This window comes from Pseudopipra pipra, chromosome 24, assembly GCF_036250125.1.
Source record: "Pseudopipra pipra isolate bDixPip1 chromosome 24, bDixPip1.hap1, whole genome shotgun sequence".
Lineage (NCBI taxonomy): Eukaryota > Metazoa > Chordata > Aves > Passeriformes > Pipridae > Pseudopipra > Pseudopipra pipra.
In genome coordinates this window covers 3,682,624-3,700,913 of record NC_087572.1, presented here as the reverse complement: position 1 = coordinate 3,700,913, position 18,290 = coordinate 3,682,624, and the positions used below count along the sequence as shown (strand labels likewise).

Below are 18,290 nucleotides of genomic sequence, written 5' to 3'. Positions count from 1 at the left end.
GGGTTAGTGCTGTGACTGCTGCCCTGAGGACCCTGTTCCAGTGCCCAGCCACCCTCTGGGTGCAGAACCTTTTCCTAATATCCAACCTAAACCCTTCGTCACGAGTCCTCACAAGGTCTGCGAGGTACGGGTTCTGGCTGAGCTGCAGTAAGGCTGGTACCTGTCAGTGTCTGCTTTTTGTTCTGTGGCTTTTGAGTCACTCCAGGGCTGGCCCGATGCTATCAACACTGTTCTTATCTTGTGCAAAGCAGGCAGGGTGCAGCCAGGTCACCTTCTCCCACACGTAGGCGTTGGGGCTGGATACGCGGGATCGAGGGAGCTGCAGGCTGTACCAGGCAGCTCTTGGGCTCCTATCATGGGAAACTCTTTCCATTTGCCCCTGGGGTGTTTGCATTATGGGGATAGAGAGGGAAAACAAGGGGCAGTTCAGTGGCTTTGAGGTGGGGCCCAGCTGTTTGAGCAATGTCTGTAGGTAAGGGGGTGGTAATGTCACGCCAAGAGAAAATAAAACAGTCCCTTCGTCACTAGCAACGGGTCTTAATGGTTATTGACTGTGACAACATGACTTTTGGGGGTGTTGTGTGCAATCCAGCTCTGGGAGCTGGTTGGGATCACAGCCAGGCTGTGCTGGGCACCTTGGGTGGGCAAACCCTGCGGGGACCCAGCCCAGGCGAAACCCAGGACTTCATCCGCCTCCCCACCTGCATCCCATGTGGATGTAGTCCATCCTCACATCTGGAAATGCCTGGAGGCTGCAGGGCAGTGCTGGATGCTCGAGGATTTTAACCCCAATCCTGGTTACAGCCCCTGCCCACCCGTGGCAGGAGTGATCCCCGAAATTAGGGCCGGATGTTTTGCTTTTCCCTTCTCTCCCTGTGCTTGCTTTGCAAGCTGAGCCCACAGAGAGGTTTGGGGGGGAGAATGGCTCTGTGGCCCCTGTGTGGTATCTGCATTAACTCAGTGAGTCACAAAAAGCAGCATAAATTAATTACCTTCCTGGTTCTTGGCTTTTCTTTGTAATTAGCGACAAGAAAATAATGAGGCTTGAATGAAACATTTGGTTTGTTCTGGAGGAAATTGTTTTGCTTAGAAGCACTTTCTGTACTTATATCTTTAAACAAAAAACAAGAAGTCAACTTCTCACCAGGAAATGTCATTTTGGGGTGGAAAATCAACGCTTTTCCGTTCTGAACATTGAAGCCACTGGGTGCTTCTCTTACAGATTGCCCAAACCAACCCAAATTGCTGAAACCAGCCCAAAAAGAGCTGCAGGAGAGCAGCGGGGGGATGTGGACCTGCATTGAGCCCCTGCCTGCTCCCTGGTGAGGCAGAAGAGGGTTTGGCAAAGCCGAAGGTGCATCAGGGCCCCGCACGTGCCGTCCCAGCGGGACAGCTCCTGGAGTGATCCACGCTGGAGCTCCGTGGGGCTGGAAGTTCAGGGTGTGTGGTGACGTTGTGAGACGCAGTGGGTGTAATTTAAGTATCGTGGTTTTACCACCTCCCCTTGCAGGGTGACACGAGCCGTGGCCTCGCTCTATTTATAGGTGTAAATCAGCAGCTAGTTAATTCCTTTCGAGCAAGTTCAATTTTCATCCCCTTCCCTCGAGGCTTCCCTGCTACGTCTGCTGCTGGTGCTGGGAGCACACAGCCCTCTCCATGCCCTTCCCAGGCTCCCAATTCCCTGTCTTTGCAGGGAGTCCCTGGATCCAGCTCCGTTTTCCAAGGGAGATGCCCAGCGGGGCTGAAACACTCCCAGTGAGACATCCCATGAGGGCTGTGCTGGAGGCCACCAGCCATCAGCAAAGCCTGGCTGATCTTTGGGCAATTGATGGTCAGGCAAGGGAAGAGAGAAATCCAGCATGTTTTTTACGTGAGGAAAAGGGAAGAAGCTGCAGCCAAACTCTGGGAGCCTGAGATGGGTTTTCCCCTGGGAGCCGGTTACAAAATGCTCTGTTCTTTCATTACTATCCTCACAGGGCTTTAGCCCTGCTGGGGGCTTATTCCCACATCCTTGACCCTCCACCACCCAAAACCAGCCATCTCTCCTTCCTGCCCTGCTGCTTCTTCTACCTGGAGAAAGAAGGGGATGGTCCTGAGTAATGGCTTTGTGAATGAAGAGTCCCCGTGGCTGGGGACATATCAGTGATTTTGGGGTTCAGCCAGCAAAGTATCCACATGTGGGGGCTCTCCATGGTCCCCATGTGACACAGGAATATGGGATGGTGTCCACACCTGCCTGCATCCCTCCCCACTGGGATTGCTGATTGACCCAGGGCTGCTGCCTCTCTGTAGGGCCCACCCAACCCAGTGTCCTAAAGGGTTAAAGTGGCCTTTGGAGTGGCCCTGGTCTGCTCAGACACGTGTGTCTCCTCCAGCCCTGCTCTCTGCAGTGTCCTTCAGAAGGGCAGCCCTTCTGAGCATGCCTGCTCCCCCTCCTTCCTAGACCCTGTGCCTTCTCCCAGGGCTTTTCCAGCTCCACAGCCACTCACTCCCACCCTGCACCCCAAAAAATTACCCATGGGTCCCCAGCGAGCCTCACCCGGGGGTCTTCACCACTCCCTCACCCAGACTGACCCCTCATCTGCCTCCTTTCAGAGAAAAATCATCCAGGGGGGTGGGAGAGCTGCCTAACCCTGGTTAATGATTGTGTAATTCCTCTTGTCTGCTGGAGCCCGCAGCTGCTCCAGTAAACTTGGGATGCCTGGGAGGACAGGGCGTTTTTGTAACCATTCTCATTTTTGTGCCTCTTCTTAGCTAACAGGCATCATCCTGGAAGCATCCTGGCTTTCTGAAACAATCTTCCCATGCGTGGGTGCTTGGGAAGCCGGGATGAAGCCACGGGAGCATCCGGCTTAACCGTGAACGTGCCGAAGCCCTTCCAGCCACTCCATGTGCTCCCTTCCCTCCTTCTCCCCCTCTGTACCTGGCTCCAACTTGAAACACCAGCCAAGTGTGTTTTCTTCCCTCTCTCCTCCTTCATATTTCTTTTCCTCCTGTGAAAGGAGGGGACGTTAATCCCACCCTAATTCAACCTGCAGGAGGATGTGGTGGCTCATGCCAACCCCAGCTGCAGGGACTGGCTCACGGGGACAACCCCCTTGTCCCCAGGGCTGGCACAGTGTCTCCTGATGCAGGCAGGCATATATATTTTTTTTTTATTTTATTTTTTTTTATTGCCTCTGAACACCAGCATTTTTCAGGGCCATGGGAATTGCAGAGCCTCTTCCAGCTCTGACTCCAGGAATGTCCCCATGGTGGGAGCTGGAATGGGAGATGTTAACATCTCCCTGACCTGGCCTGGATCAGGGAAGTGCGTGAAGGCTTTACCTCCTTTCCTGCATGAAAAGTGTTTGATTAAAGTGTTCTTCTAATGTTCTTTCCGCACTGCTTTGAGGGAGGTCTTTAAAATCAGGGGAGGGAGCGCTGCCAGAGCTCTGACTAAGCCTGACCTTGGATCCTGTGCCATATGGAGCTGTATTGCAGCGGCCGGGGTGCTGGGAAGCTGCAAATCGTTCCCTTCTGGCCTTGGGAGAGGGTTCCCAAATGTCTGTGAGCAGCTCAGGGCATGGAGGTCACCTCAGCTTCAGCTGCAGGGCGAGAAACGTGTGAGACCTGGCTGGTTCTGACATCCCCAGGGTGGGAATGCTGGGTCTGGGTTGGGTGCCATCACCCTTCCCTCCCTATCCCTTCCCTCCACATCCCTCCCTGGGCTCTTCCTGCCTGGGCTGAGGATGGAAGCAGATCAGATCAGGGTGGGTTTGGAGTCATTAGGCAGAGAGGGAGCAGACACTGCTGGATGGAGCTTATATAACCCCAGGCACAGCATCCGGCCCCTGCCAGGGCTGCAGTAACCCAGATACAGCCCAGGAAGGAAAAAAACTACTCGTGGGGCAGAGTCTCTGCCTGGCTGGTTGCTCAGGAGTAAATATTTACGTGGCACTGCATCCGCCAGCAGCCGGAGCCTTGGGAAAAGCAGCCCAGCTCCCCCTTGGAGGGATGGGGATGAACTTCTAGCAGCTGAAATGGGAACCCTCGTGTTGGAGAAGTTAGTGGGGGCAAATTCCTGATGTTGCCATCGATTCCTTGGGCAGGAATGGCCCCATGTGAATCTGCTGATCCCAACATAAAGACAAGAAACGTTCAGGAGCTGCAGCACCAGCACTGCCTTGCGACAGCTTTCCTTGCCCCAAAATCTCTTTCAGTTGAAGGATGGGTGTTTCCTCCAGTCCTTCAAGTGTTTAGACTGTGGTTAAAACTGGAATTCCAGTCCCATCTCCTTTCTGCCCTAACCCAAGGAATTGCTGACCACCAGCAATCCCTGTGTTCCCTTGCTGGGCACGTGGAAGCCGGGGTGCGTGATGTGGGCAAGGAGCTGTTTTAATAGGATCTATTAACTCCTGGATTTCCTTTTCCTTGTTTGCTCAAGCTCTCAGGGTTGGTGTTGACTCAACTGGTCTCTCTTTTAATAGTTTCGGTGCTATTTGATGCTGTCCACAGGGGAGCTGCTTCCATGGAGTTTGTTTTCCAGAGGAAGAAACTTGAGTGACTGCACCTGCCCCAAGCTGGGGATTTGGGGGTCAGGTGTTGCTCTCAGGGAAATGAGGTCTCAAGGGGAATTCCCTGCTGGTAGGATTCAGGAAAACTACTTGAAATACAGTGGGTGCTTCTTCATGGGTGAAGCTGCTCCGTGTGCTCGCCTGTGCATCCCTGTTCATCCTCCAAATGTGGATGTGCCAGGGACCAGCTGCCTCATCCCCTCAGCTCCCCACCACTTGTTTATTCAGGCTGTGCTGGCAGCAGCGTGCCAGGAGTCTCGTACGCCTTGTGCGGGCACTGCCTCCCCATTCCTGCTCCTCAATCCTTGGGGAAGCACATCCCACACAGCCCTGCCAGCTGGGGGGACCTCTCAGATGCCAGTTCCTGCCCTTCTGTGGAAAGAACCACTTGCTGCTTAACAAAGGAACCTGAAGGAGCAGTGGGGTCTGGCTGTGCCCTCCTGCCCCGTGGTGGAGGATTTACAGACCCCACTGCAGCAGAAATCCCAGTTTGGAGCAGGGGCACCACACTTGGGAACAGGAGGGTGGCACCAGTAGGTGCAGATGAACAGCAACTAATCTTTACTAAATCAGCCAGAAACAGGAGCCTGAAGGGTATTAAGCATTATTATTATTATTATTATTATTGTTATTGTTATTATTATTCTAGTTATTACCAAGGCTTATTCCCCTTCCTGCTGCCCCCGGATATGCCCATGGCTGGCCATCCTCATCACCCAGCATCCTGCTGCAGCCTTCCTCATCCTGCCACAGCCTTCCTCATCCTCCAGGAGGGAAATTCAGGCACAGAGCTGGGATCAAACCAGTTCACCCCTGCCTGGCATCATCCCCACAGTGAGGGGTTTTCTTCCCACTAGTCACTCCCACCCCAAAGCAGGATGCTGGAACACTCGGAGCAGGATCCCAGCAGGATCCCACCAACAGATTGGTCCAGATGAGCTCTGGAGCGCTCTAAAAATACTAAAGCAGAGAAAGCAGGGAGCAAAAAATGGCTGAGATTCAGTGAAATCAAAGGCATAATTAAAATGCAGCCCGTGTGAGTGTATTTTTAGGACCCTACAAAAAGGCTCTAAACCATTGAATTCCCATCAGCACACGAATGTTCCAGTTTAATGGAATCCTGGGGCCTGTGGGGAAGAAGTGAGAGATGCTTAATTGTCAGTGTTTGTGTTTTATTCATGATTGAACATACTTACCAAGCAAAAACTGATTTGCTGTGGGCTTCTCACTGCTTGTGTGGCTTTGAGCCTTATTCCAGCCAGCAATTGCCTGGCATGCTGGAAGGGTCGGTTGTTCCTGGTGTTTGCATGAGCTGTGCATGGAGAAGGGATTATTGCCTCCCCTCCCATGGGGAGCACCCTGCCAGGGCTGCCTTGGGGTGCTCAGCACTTGTGTGGGCTCCAGGGGATCCGAGACAGAGGAAAACCCTGTGGGGGCGAATCAGGAGCTGCATCCAGGCTGAGAAGTCCCTGAACGCGGGTGGCTGGATTTTGGGAGAGCTCTGGGAGAAAGTCTGGGTGTTCCCATCTCCTCCTGGCCTCCCCTCATACCTGAACCTGAAGCCACTGAGCATTTGCTGGTGCTGCTGTGGCAAAGCCAAGGTAGAAACCAGGCTCCTTCCCACATCGCTCCGGCACCAGGGACCCATTGGAGCAGCCGGAATGGTGCGGCCGGACCTGCACAGAGCCTCGGGCGTGATGAATCCTCTGGGCTCACCCACCCTGTGCCTGCAGCTCAGGTGGCAATCTGGGATCTAATCCTGCCCCCGTGGCTGTGGCTGGGAGCTGATTCACTGCCTGTCCTTAGGGAGGGATTGTGGAAGTGACACCTTTTCCCATCGGAGCCGGATTGATGCGGCGCCTTCCCCCGCCGGCTGCGCAGGTGGAGGAGGGATGAGCCGGCACCGTGGCGCAGATGTGGTCCCTGCAGGCTCAGGGAGGGGGCTCGGGGGGGGGCTCTGGATCGTCAGCGGGATCGTGACTCGTTATGGGATGGGATTTAATGTGTTGTGAAACGATGTGCAGATGGCACAGCCGCCCGGCCGGAAGGAACGGAGGAACACGGGATGCCAAGGCAGGGTTCCTTATTTTAAGCTGCTTCCCTTGCCAGGGAACAAATATGCCTCGCTTCAAAATAATAATTATAAAGCCTGGGAGAAGATCCAGGGAACCCAAAATCCTTCTGTGGCTATTGGTGTGTTGGCCAGATGCCTGGCTGGGGCGTGTTTGGTGGGGGAATATCATCCCAGCAGGTCATGGCTGGCTCAGAGACCAGCATTTGGGGTCATGCTGGGATTAGAAAAGGGGAAAACATGTTCCTTGTTACCTTGCACCTCAAGGATTCATCCTGTCCCTGCTGCAACCAGGCATGTGAAACCTCCCTGCTGGCTCCTGAAGCTGCAGGAAGGCGAATTGCATCCTGAAACCCACCAGGCACCAGCCTGTCCCCTGCATCAGGGATTGCTAGGGATGGGCAGTGTGCTGCTGCCAGCAGGGTGGGCAGGGTGCTGTCTGACAGGAGGGAAATGCCAGTGCCTACGTGTGCTCAGGATTAGCTGCAATGGGAAGAGCTGGAGCCAGCGACAGCTTGTGTGGGGAGAACTGTCTGTGCCACAGGCGGCTGTTGTGGGCCTGGGGGTCTGCAGAGAGACCCTGGGGTGTCCCAAGGGTGCTGTTGAACTGGGATTTACTGTTATGTTCCGGCTTGAGATCAGCAGTGTCAGGGTGTGTGGGTCTGGTTTCCACTTGACAGAGTGTCAAGGTTTTACCTCTTGGGACAGGAGAGGAAACTGAGGCACACAAAGATAGTGGATGCTGAAGAGTGCAGGGAGGGCTGGGAACTGCTCCCTGACCCCAGCAGGGGTGTCTTCCTGCAGACAACACCTTCCATTTGTACAGCCAACATGTGTCTTCCTCTCTCCTCCTCCTCTCCAGGCTTCCACGTGATCCCTTCAGTGTCCAGCATCGTTCCCGAGAGCTGCCTGCTCATCGTGGTGGGCCTTCTGGTCGGGGGGCTCATCAAAGGGGTGGGCGAGAAGCCTCCCATCCTCAAATCGGACATCTTCTTCCTCTTCCTCCTCCCACCCATCATCCTGGACGCCGGCTACTTCCTCCCCTTGCGCCAGTTCACCGAGAACCTGGGCACCATCCTCATCTTCGCCGTGGTGGGGACGCTCTGGAACGCCTTCTTCCTGGGGGGACTGATGTACGCTGTGTGCCAGCTGGGCGGCCCCGGCCTCAACCACATCGGCCTCCTGGCCAATCTGCTTTTTGGCAGCATCATCTCTGCCGTGGACCCTGTGGCTGTGCTGGCCGTGTTTGAGGAGATCCACATCAACGAGCTGCTCCACATCCTGGTCTTCGGGGAGTCCCTGCTCAATGACGCCGTCACGGTGGTGAGTGCGCGGAGGGGCTCGGCCAAGGGGATGGGGTTGGGTTTGGGGGAGCATCTCGGGGTGGTGGCACCAGGACACCGGGACTGGCAGCTCATGTCAGGGCCATTCCAAGCTGCTCAGCTGCAGCAGCTCCGATCGCTCCGAACCTTGTCCAGCTTGAAGCTAAATATAGCGGCTTAAAACACTGCAGAGGTGAGTTAGGGTGAAGCAGTTTACTTGATGGTTTGGGGAGGCCAAGGGCACATGTCCAGCCAGCTGCTGCCTCTTGGTGAAGAGCAGGGACTGTGCCTGGTGCCTTGGTTTGCTGGGAATCAGCTCTCCAGGGTGGAATTGCTGCCGTGCCCATGCCTGTCCTGCCAGGGAAAGCAAGAGGGGCTGGTGCTGGGTCAGGCAGCATGGCCATGCAGCTGCTGCTCCCTCTGTCTCCTCTCATGTGGTCATCCTTGCTGTCCTCCAGATGCAGCCATGAGGAGGTGGGAGGGCAGGACATCACCAGCCATGGCAAGAGGGGAGCTGGGGGGCTGCAGCCAGGCTGGCATCACACCGGACCACCCTCAGCCCCATTTTGAGCAGCAGCTTTGCAGGGACCTTTGGGAGGTGGAGCCAGGCCTGCTCCATTTCCAAAGGACATCAGTGTCCAGGTGCTGGCTCAGCCATCAGTGTGGCCTCCTCCTCTCTGCAGAGCTGACCTCTAAATTTACTTCTAACCCACTGCTTTTTCCTGGCTCCTCTCCCATGTCCCAGCTGTCCGTTTCGGAGCTGGCTGCTCAGCGTGCTGCTGTGCTGCTGACGAGGTTCCTGGAACATGCTGACCCACCACAGGGCTCCTCCCAGGCACTTCTCCCCCATTTTTGACCAGAGGGGCTGCCTGCAGGATCTGTGTCCCTGCTCCCATCCCTGGGGAATTCTTTTGCCTTCTGCTGCCACATCTGTCCCTGCCCATGTCCCAGGGCCCAGCCCTGGCAGGCAGGAGCTGGCACCTCACCCTCTGCCTGCTTGCAAGTGCTGCTGTTCCTGCAGGATGCCCTAAATCCCTTTTCCCATCCTGACATGCTGCCTTAACATCTCTCCAGTGTCTGGAGGTGGAAGAAGGTGATGCAGCCCGGGGTGGGCTCTTCCTGTGAGGTTTCCCTCCGTTCCAAAGCTGTCTCAAGGGTTTGGGCTCCTCTCTGGCTGAGCAGAGCAGATGGTGGCTTTTCTCTCTGTGCATCTGTCGAGGGTCTCCCAGCCTGGATCCTTCCTGACTGTTCCATTGGGAAACAGGAATGGTCTCTGGCTGGTTTAGACCATGACCAAAGCCCTTCCTGGGACAGTTGGAGAGCAGAGCTGTCCCAGACACATCTCTGATGGCCCAGTGTCCCTCTGAGCCACAGGGGACGAGGAGCTGGTCGGTCCCTATGGGTCTGTGTAGCAAAGCACCACCAGCCTTTTTTGGCATGAGGCTTGGTCAAGCACAGGACCCAGCCTGGGGTCACCAAGCACTGACACACCACAGCTCAGGTGTGCCACACTGGGGCCCTGCCTGGCTCCCAGGGAAGGTCCCCGTGCAGATCTCCTCCGAGGTGGGGTTGTCTCTTGCCAGCAGGACAGTTTGAACCCATCTCCTTTCTCCCTCCCAGGTCCTCTACCACCTCTTTGAGGAGTTTGCCAACTTCGAGCAGGTGACCATCCTCGACATCATCCTCGGCTTCCTCAGCTTCTTCGTGGTGTCGCTGGGCGGTGTCTTGGTGGGCGTCATTTACGGGGTGATCGCCGCCTTCACGTCCCGCTTCACCTCCCACATCCGAGTCATCGAGCCCCTCTTCGTCTTCCTCTACAGCTACATGGCCTATCTCTCTGCAGAGCTCTTCCACCTCTCCGGCATCATGGCGTGAGTTGGGAATGGGGGAAATGAGCCACCCTCCTGTCCCCAGGACCGTTTGGAGGATTTACTGTGGTGTAACCACTGACCCAGCATGGCTAGTAACTGCCCAGTGAGGGCCAGAGGTGTGTTTGGGGTGGTATAAGCAGGGAGGCAGATGAGGGAAGTGATTCTCTAGAGTTGTTCCACAGATCCCAGGGTGCTGGCAGCCCATTTCCCATTCTCCTGGGTACACAGGAGCAGGCAGGGCCTGGCTCCAATGCTCACTCCTGCCCTGCCAGGGGGAAGGATAAACCTCCTGTTGCCTTCTCTAGAGGCCTTGAATAATTGCTGGTGCCTCACAAGCTTTGTCCTGCTCTGTGTTTTGGTGTAAGAGCACAAAACACTGCTGCAGGGCCAGGGTTTGGCACTGTCCCCATCTCCCCATGACTGCTGAGTGTCCCAACCTTGCCCCCAGGCTCATCGCCTCCGGCGTGGTCATGAGGCCCTATGTGGAAGCCAACATCTCCCACAAGTCCCACACCACCATCAAGTATTTCCTCAAGATGTGGAGCAGCGTGAGCGAGACCCTCATCTTCATCTTCCTGGGTGTCTCCACCGTGGCTGGTCACCACTACTGGAACTGGACCTTCGTCATCAGCACGCTGCTCTTCTGCCTCATTGCCAGGGTGTTAGGTGAGGTGTCAGTGTGGTGGCAAAGTCCTTGGGGACGGTCACAGAATCATGGAGTGGTTTGGGTTGGAAGGGACCTTAAACACCATCTAGTTCCCCCCTGCCATGGGCAGGGACACCTTCCACTAGCCCAGGTTGCTCCAGTCCAATGTGGCCTTGAGTGGCCACCCTGGTGCTGGGTCATGGGCAACTCTCAGGACCCTGATGCCCAGGTTTGCCTTGCTGGGGAGACTGGAGTTGACTGGGTGGCACTGCTCCACCATGGGCACCACCCCTGCAGGTGGCTGGCTTTGGGAGGTGGGGTAAAGGCCATGTTTGTCCCAGGTGTGGGATTGGAGCTGGTGAGGGATGTTGGGATGAGCAGCAGGACAGCACCCACCCACACCCACAACCCTGGGGAGGGTGACACTGCACTGCAGGCTGGGCTGCCAGGGGGTCTCTTTGGGTCTGGAGGGGATCCTTCACCATGTGGTCACACAAGACCCTGCCCTGCTCCCCCAGGTGTCCTGGTCCTCACCTGGTTCATCAACAAGTTCCGAATTGTGAAGCTGACGCCGAAGGACCAGTTCATCATCGCCTACGGGGGCCTGCGGGGAGCCATCGCCTTCTCCCTCGGGTACCTCCTGGACTACAAACATTTCGGCATGAGGGACATGTTCCTCACAGCCATCATCACTGTCATCTTCTTCACAGTTTTTGTGCAGGTTGGTGGTGCTCAGGTTGTGGTTTCAGAGGGAAAGGGGTTATTTAATGGCTCTGTGCGTGTGTGTGGAGAGCGAGGAGCACAACCCCACCCTCCCTCCCTGACCCTGTCACTGTCCCCCCAAAAGCTCTTGAGGTTGCCTGGTGACACCAACAGTGACTTGGCTGTGCTGAACCCCCCCCTGCTCCCACCAGTGTGCCTTGGGGAGAGATCTAACCCCCTCTCCCCCTTCCCTAGGGCATGACCATCCGGCCCTTGGTGGATCTGCTGGCCGTGAAGAAGAAGCAAGAGACAAAACGCTCCATCAACGAAGAGATCCACACGCAGGTAACGCGCTGCTCCGGCCGGCCCTCCCCGCGCGCTTCTCGTCGCCGCCTTAGCCCTCTGCTCTCTCTGCTTCTGCCACCTCCACCGCTGTAACCAGGCAGGTTCACAGAGCAGGACCTGCCCCTAAATCAGTGCCCAAGGTAAGGGGGGACAGAGCGAGGGCTCTCCCCCGTCTGTGTCGTCCAGTGCCCGCTCCGACCCAGCTCTCCCCTGTGCCTGGTAGAGCCGCAGCCTGGTTGTGTAGGTCTGTCCTGCCCTCCCGAGGCCCATCCTGGACCCACAGCCCTGATTTTGCACCCCCTGAGTGCCCTCTGTGTCAGCCTGGGTGTTGGGGTGGGGAGAGGGTGGGCAACAGCCCTCTGAGCTGCTGACACCTTGGAATGTCTCTTCCAGTTCTTGGATCACCTTCTGACGGGGATTGAGGATATCTGTGGTCACTACGGGCATCACCACTGGAAGGACAAGTGAGTGTGGAGGTTTGGTGGCTGGGGAAGGGTTTGAATCCCCACCCAGAAGGTTTCTCAGCCCCGTGCTGGGTTTTTCCCTAGGCTGTAACATCCACACACACTCCGTGCGGTGAATTATGGCCCTGGGTTGGGTCCAAGCGGGGCTGCAGGGCTGTGCCCCTTCACCACAGCAGGGTGGGAGCTGCTGGTGGCTGGTCCCTGCAGGAGCTCAGGACTATCCGTAGTGGGTGTGAGCAGCTTCTGGGTGTTTTGGAGTCTGTGTGGCTCAGGAGGGATTCAGAGAAGCTTGGCCTAACCTGCGCTGGTGGGAACTGAGCCCACCACTGAACGGGCTATCCTGGGCCGGGGATGGGGAGCAGGGAGTGGGTGGCAGAGCAGGGGGAGGTCTGACATGTTGCTGCTCCTTCTTTCCCCGTGTCCTCGGGAAGGCTGAACCGCTTCAACAAGAAGTATGTGAAGAAGTGCCTGATCGCAGGGGAGCGCTCCAAGGAGCCCCAGCTCATCGCCTTCTACCACAAGATGGAGATGAAGCAGGCCATCGAGCTGGTGGAGAGTGGGGGCATAGGCAAGATCCCCTCTGCTGTCTCCACCGTCTCCATCCAGTGAGTTCCCAGCCCTGGCACCTCCCATGGGACCCTGAGTGCTCCCTGCTAGTGGCCACAGGGCAAGCAGCCCTTGGGTCCTGCGTGGCCATCGTGGTGTCGCTCTGAATCCTGTCTGTCCACGCAGGAATATCAACCCCAAGTCCCTCCCTGTGGAGCGCATCCTTCCAGCCCTGTCCAAGGACAAGGAGGAGGAGATCCGGAAAATCCTCCGCAACAACCTGCAGAAAACCAGGCAGAGGGTGAGGTGTCCCCTGGCACCGTGTGTGTCCCCTTTGCCTCGCTGGGGGTGGCCAGGACCACTGCCCACCAGAAGCCCTCAGCTGGGCCCTTCACTCCCACTGTCCCTACCCTGCTGCCCTTTGTGTTCCTGGCCTGGCTCTCCATCCCCAGGAGGCTTTTCCTCCTGAGATGGCACTGGGATAATCTGAGGGGAAGGATGGCTTGGTCAAGGGGTGAGCCCAGCCTTTAAACCCTCACTGGGCCGAGGTGGGTCGGGATCAGGCATCCCATGGTGGCACACAAGGGATGAGCCACCAGCTTGCCTGGAGCTGCTCTGCCCACTGGTGGCTGTTTCATCAATCTCCAGGGAAAACAGGGCTGTGACCTTCCTTCCCTTTCCGTGTGGGATTTTAACGCCTCCTTTCCTTGGGGTCTCTTCCCAGTTGCGATCCTACAACCGGCACACGCTCGTGGCCGACCCCTACGAGGAGGCCTGGAACCAGATGCTCCTGCGGAGGCAGAAGGCCCGGCAGCTGGAACAGAAGGTGTCAGGGGAATGCTGGAACCGGGATGCTGCCACAGGCTGGGGAGGATGGGGGAGACAGGGTGGCTTCCCAGCCTGGGAAACACATGAGTGTCCAGCACAGGGAGGGAGCTGAGGTTCAGATGACAGTGGATGACCCCAAACCTTGGGGGTCTCTGATTGCCCCAGGCTCTGAGCAATTCCCTGCAGCGTGGCTGGGAGGATGTGCACATGTGCTGTGCATCCCACTGCTGCTCCTTGCTCATCCCTGCGACCTGGGGTCAGTTCCCTGCCTCCCCTTCCCCATGTACCTTGGCCATTCCCCTGAGACAGTCCCTGTGCTCCCATTCCAGATGAACAACTACCTGACGGTGCCGGCTCACAGGCTGGATTCGCCCACCATGTCCCGGGCTCGCATAGGCTCAGGTAGGTGGGATGGAGCTGTGTCAGGAGCGTCACTGCTGGCACCCAAAACACTTGGAGGGTGTGCTGTCCTGCACCTCCTCGGCTCCCTGTGGCTCTCCAGTCCTGACCATCCCCATCCCGCACCCATCCAGCCAAGCCCAGGGGTTTGCTGTTCTGAGCAGAAGCACCTAGTTTGCTTCTCAGCACAATTCCCACTGGGAAGTCGGGTTGGCCAGTTTCTCTAGAGCTCAGCTTACTCCATCCATGCAGCCATGTCTGTGTCCTTTCCCTGCCCTCCACATGGGAGGAGACCAGGAGCGCTCAGCCCCAAGACCTGTTGGTCTGGACTCCCAGCTCCTCTGTCACGCACGTGCTTTGCAATCCTCAGTTCCTCCTGTCCTGTGTGTCCCTTCCTGCTCTGGTGACACGGTGACAGTGTGACGGGGTGTGACGGGGCTGCAGGGACTGCGGTCCATCAGCAGAGGGCAGCTTTGTCCTTCCAAATTGAGCCGGGCTGTGGAAATCGGGAAAAGGAATTACACAGCAGAATTGGAAAGCAGAGAGACAACCCAGGCCCTCCAGCCCCAAACACCCCAGCCATAATATCTGGGGTGCATCACCTGGGTGTCCCTGAGACACCCCCCCCCCTTCCTGACCCCTCTCTGCCCCGCCAGACCCGCTGGCCTATGAACCCAAGGCGGACTCGGAGAACCTGCCCATCATCACCATCGACCCGGCCTCGCCGCAGTCCCCCGAGTCCGTGGACCTGATGAACGAGGAGCCCAAGGGCTGCAGCGGCCTCCCGCCCTCGCCCGAGGAGGATGAGGAGGGGCTGGTGATGCGGGTGAAGGAGCCCTCCTCCCCGGGGACTGACGATGTCTTCACCCCGGGGACCGGCGACAGCCCCAGCAACCAGCGGATGCTGCGGTGCCTGAGCGACCCGGGGCCCCGGCCGGAGCCGGAGGAGGGGGAGCCCTTCATCCCCAAGGGGCAGTAGCTGCTGGCACGAAGCCTCGTTATTGTTACTCTCTCTCTTCATTCGTTCGTTCTTTGCTCTCCTTTTTTGGTTTCCTGTCACTACACACCAGGTTTGGGAAGGGGAGACTGTCCTGGATGGACTGGGAATTGCCAGGACAGCTCTGCCCTGGGCTGGCCCCGATGAGCAGGGAAGGAGCCCCGGGATGCCCCGGGCTCCTCGGGCGCCGTGGCCTGGGGGTGACGGACGATTTACTGGGATTTGCAGGTGCCTCACAGCCCCCACGGGGCTCTCCTAGAGGTGCCCACCCACTCAGGACCTGCGAGTGGCTCCCTGGGGGGGCTGCGGCCGGCACAGGGGGCTCTGACCAGGGGTATCCATAACAGCTCCCCCATGGCACAGCTTCCCCTCTCCCCAGTTGTGCTTTATCTGCCCCCTTGCCTTGCTCTGGAGCAGAAGGATGGGACAACAGGAGCCAGGCTCTGTGCGGGGCTGGCACACACACGCTCCCCCCAGGACCCTCCCAGGGACCTCGGGATGGTGCCTCTGCTCCCTGCCCTGGCCACTTCCCCCCAGGGCCAGCTGTGCCCAGGATCCTCCCCCCTGGCCCCACATTTCATGCCAGGTCTTGTCAAATAAATATCTTAGAGCCATGCAAGGGGGGAGCCAGGATCCCCTTTCTTTGAGCAGCCTCTCCATCCCTCCTGGAACCACTGTCACCTGTCCCCATGGGGACTTTCCACCAGCCTTGGCCCCTCGCCCTGTGCCAGCGCGGCAGCGGCTGCTCCTTAACCAAAGACGGGGTCTGGGGTGTGCCAGGGGAGCATCTCCTACTTGGAGGGATTATTTATCTCTCCCGCAACCAAGAGGAGCTGGGGGAGAGCTGAGGAACAGCATGGGGACACGTTGGGGTCGGGAAGTTGGCAGGAGGGGGATGTCAAGGGGTGCCAGGGGTCCTGGGTTTGGAAGGACCCGTCTTTCCCCCAAAGCTTGGCTGGAGGGATCACCGAGTGTTTTGGTGATTTACAGCCCTCCCCGGGCCCAGGGGTGTCCTGCATCCTGTCTGAGCACATCACCTCATCCCCCACGTGCCACCCAGCTCCCACCACGTGGATGCCACGTGCCTCCCCTCCCTGGGGAGCCCCCCCAGCCGCTTCCCCCCTCCCCGTGCCGTGCCTTGCCACGCGTCACCTCTGCCCCGCTGCCTTGGTGGGCACCTGCCCCCCGTGCCCACCCCACTCCACATCCCGCTGGGACCCCCGCGGGTCCGGCGTGTGCCGGGGTGAGCACCCACGTCGCTGCCTGCGCCTGCCTGCTGCCCTGCTCTGCCTCCAGGAGGGGAAAAAAAACAACAACAAAAAGCAATGGAAATTCTCTTGTATAAAAAGGAAAAAAAAAAAAAAGGAAAAAAAAAAAAAAGAAAAAACCAAACCCATATGTAAAGAGAGATTCTTGGTTTTTATCATAAATATTCTAATAAATTAATGTTAATTTTTAGTGGGGGTATTTTCCAGCTGTTCGGGCTCCTACCCTCTGCCACACGGTCCCGGCTGCCCCAGGAACAAGGTGGGTGTGAGACTTCATCCCCAGCTCTGGGATGGAGGGTTTGCCCCTCGCCCTCCTGCTGTGGCCTGGGGAGAACTGGAACCTCATCCCAGGGGGGGCTTTTTAAGCCATTCCCAGTTTTGGCAAAGATGGTGGCTCGACAGATCCTGGGCTCCCACATCCCTCCCAGAGCCACATGGATGTAAGGGTGTGTTGGGAGGGAAAGGGCTGGTGGTCTCACCACGGGATGAAGGTGCTTTTGGAGGGGGATGGATCACCCTGGCACAGCCCTGGGGTGCCAGCTAGATGTGCCAGCACAGCTCTGCCCACCCCAAGCTCGGGATGTTGTCCCCAGGCAGGAAGGGGCAGCACCTGCCTTGTCCTGGCACTGCAGCAGGGTTTTTGGGGGGGCTAAAGGTTCCATCCCTAGGGAAGGGGGCTCGAGGACATCTGAGCCCTGTGATTTTTTTCCTGGATTTCCCCAGGAGTTGGAGCTGAGCCCTCAGAGAGGAGCGTTTGCAGAGAGGGAAGAGTCTCAAGGCTGCCTGGGTTGCCTGGGTGAGGGCAACCCAAAAATCCCCCAGGATCCACCTCCCCAGCTTCAGCAGGGCTTGCACCTTCTCCCCCCTCCCCACCAAGACCCCTCCCAGAGCCCGGGGCAGCCGGAGCCCCTCGCCCTGGGGCAACTGCAATGGGAATGTGTTTCATGGCTGCAAATTAAAGCCCTGAGCCACCAGGCGGCCGTGACTCAGCCCCCGCCCTCCAGCAGCGCGTCAGCGCCGGCCTTGCTCACCTGCTTAAAATACCTGAACCCCAGGGTCCCCCGTGGCCCCGGGCTGGGATTTGGCCAGGTCACCCTGCCCCAGGGGTTCCCTCCTTGCCGAGGGGGGCCTGGGCGGGATGAGGTGGCCAGGGATGTGGGACAGGGGATGCCGTGGGGCAGGTGATGCTGTGGGGCCCATGGGGCAGGCAATGACAGGGGACAAACAATGCCATGGGGCCCATGAGGTGGGTGATGCTGTTGGGCCCATGGGATGGGCAATACCATGGGGCAGGTGATGCCATGGGGCCCACGGGGTGGGCAATGACATGTGCCCCATGGAGGTGCCAGTTTGGTGAGTGCCATCCTTGCAACCCACACAAGGGTCAGGGTGGCTCATCCCTGGGGGCAGCAGTGCCAAAGCAGGAGGGTTTGGCAGGACCAGGCACAGCCAGGCCATGGCTCTGTCCTTGCTGGAGGAAAGCAGCGGTTTTGCCAGCCCAGCTCAAGGGGTAGGAGAACTAGAGGTGCTGGATACAGCCCAGGGCACGGAGGGAGCAGCAGGAGCACGGCAGCCCCGGGCAGTGCCCGGGAATCTCACCTGCCCACGTGCCAGTGAGCGTCACGTGCAGCCGTCCTCTTGGCTTCAGTCATAGCTTTAATGTGAGAGCTCCCCAAACCCAGGCATTTCCAGGATATTCTTGTTTCTGTCTTAAAGGGTGAGTAACTTTTTTTAATGAGGGAGGACTAATGATCCCCCCCCCCAGGGATGGGCTGTCACCGCTGAGCAACTGCCAAAGCACACGAAGTGCCGAGGCCAGGGGTGGATGGGCCCTGGTGTGTCCCCCCAGCCCTATCCACAGTCCTGGTGGTGATGCTTTTTCCCTACATATGGCTCCCTCCAGCCCTGTATCCCCCCTTTCCCTCCCAAAGTGTATTTGGGCCATGGTGGTGGCACCAAGGACACATCAAGTTCTTCCTGAACAGGGAGTTCCTGAGCGGGACGACCTTGTCACACACACACACACACACACATGTGCCAGGGTGTTTATCCCCCTTCCCCATAACCCCCATCCATGGGGGTTAAAGAGCTGCAGGAAACTGCCCCAGCCAGGAGATGGACTCTCTTGTTTCCCTCTGTGGTCTGACATGAAGCCTGGGGGGCAGTGGGTGGCAGGAGGAGAGCGAACATTCCCACAGCCCCAGCGAGGACCGAGGGGACTTGGGAAAGGCCATGAAATCACTCCTCAAATCACTGGCTCCAGGCTGAGCAGCCC

The 18,290-nt window shown here is 57.8% G+C and overlaps 1 protein-coding gene across 1 annotated transcript in view; it reads left to right on the top strand.

The window, feature by feature from the left end:
- Nucleotides 1-16,205, top strand: part of SLC9A1 (solute carrier family 9 member A1) — a 29,902-nt gene extending 13,697 nt beyond the window's left edge. The window contains exons 2-12 of the mRNA XM_064635276.1: nt 7,490-7,950; nt 9,570-9,820; nt 10,269-10,486; nt 10,985-11,187; nt 11,424-11,513; nt 11,907-11,977; nt 12,409-12,582; nt 12,710-12,824; nt 13,248-13,349; nt 13,681-13,753; nt 14,407-16,205. Coding sequence (XP_064491346.1) covers nt 7,490-7,950; nt 9,570-9,820; nt 10,269-10,486; nt 10,985-11,187; nt 11,424-11,513; nt 11,907-11,977; nt 12,409-12,582; nt 12,710-12,824; nt 13,248-13,349; nt 13,681-13,753; nt 14,407-14,729 — 2,081 coding nt within the window. The 3' untranslated portion in view covers nt 14,730-16,205. The remainder of the gene's footprint in view (nt 1-7,489; nt 7,951-9,569; nt 9,821-10,268; nt 10,487-10,984; nt 11,188-11,423; nt 11,514-11,906; nt 11,978-12,408; nt 12,583-12,709; nt 12,825-13,247; nt 13,350-13,680; nt 13,754-14,406) is intronic.
- The last annotated feature ends 2,085 nt before the right edge of the window (nt 16,206-18,290 follow it).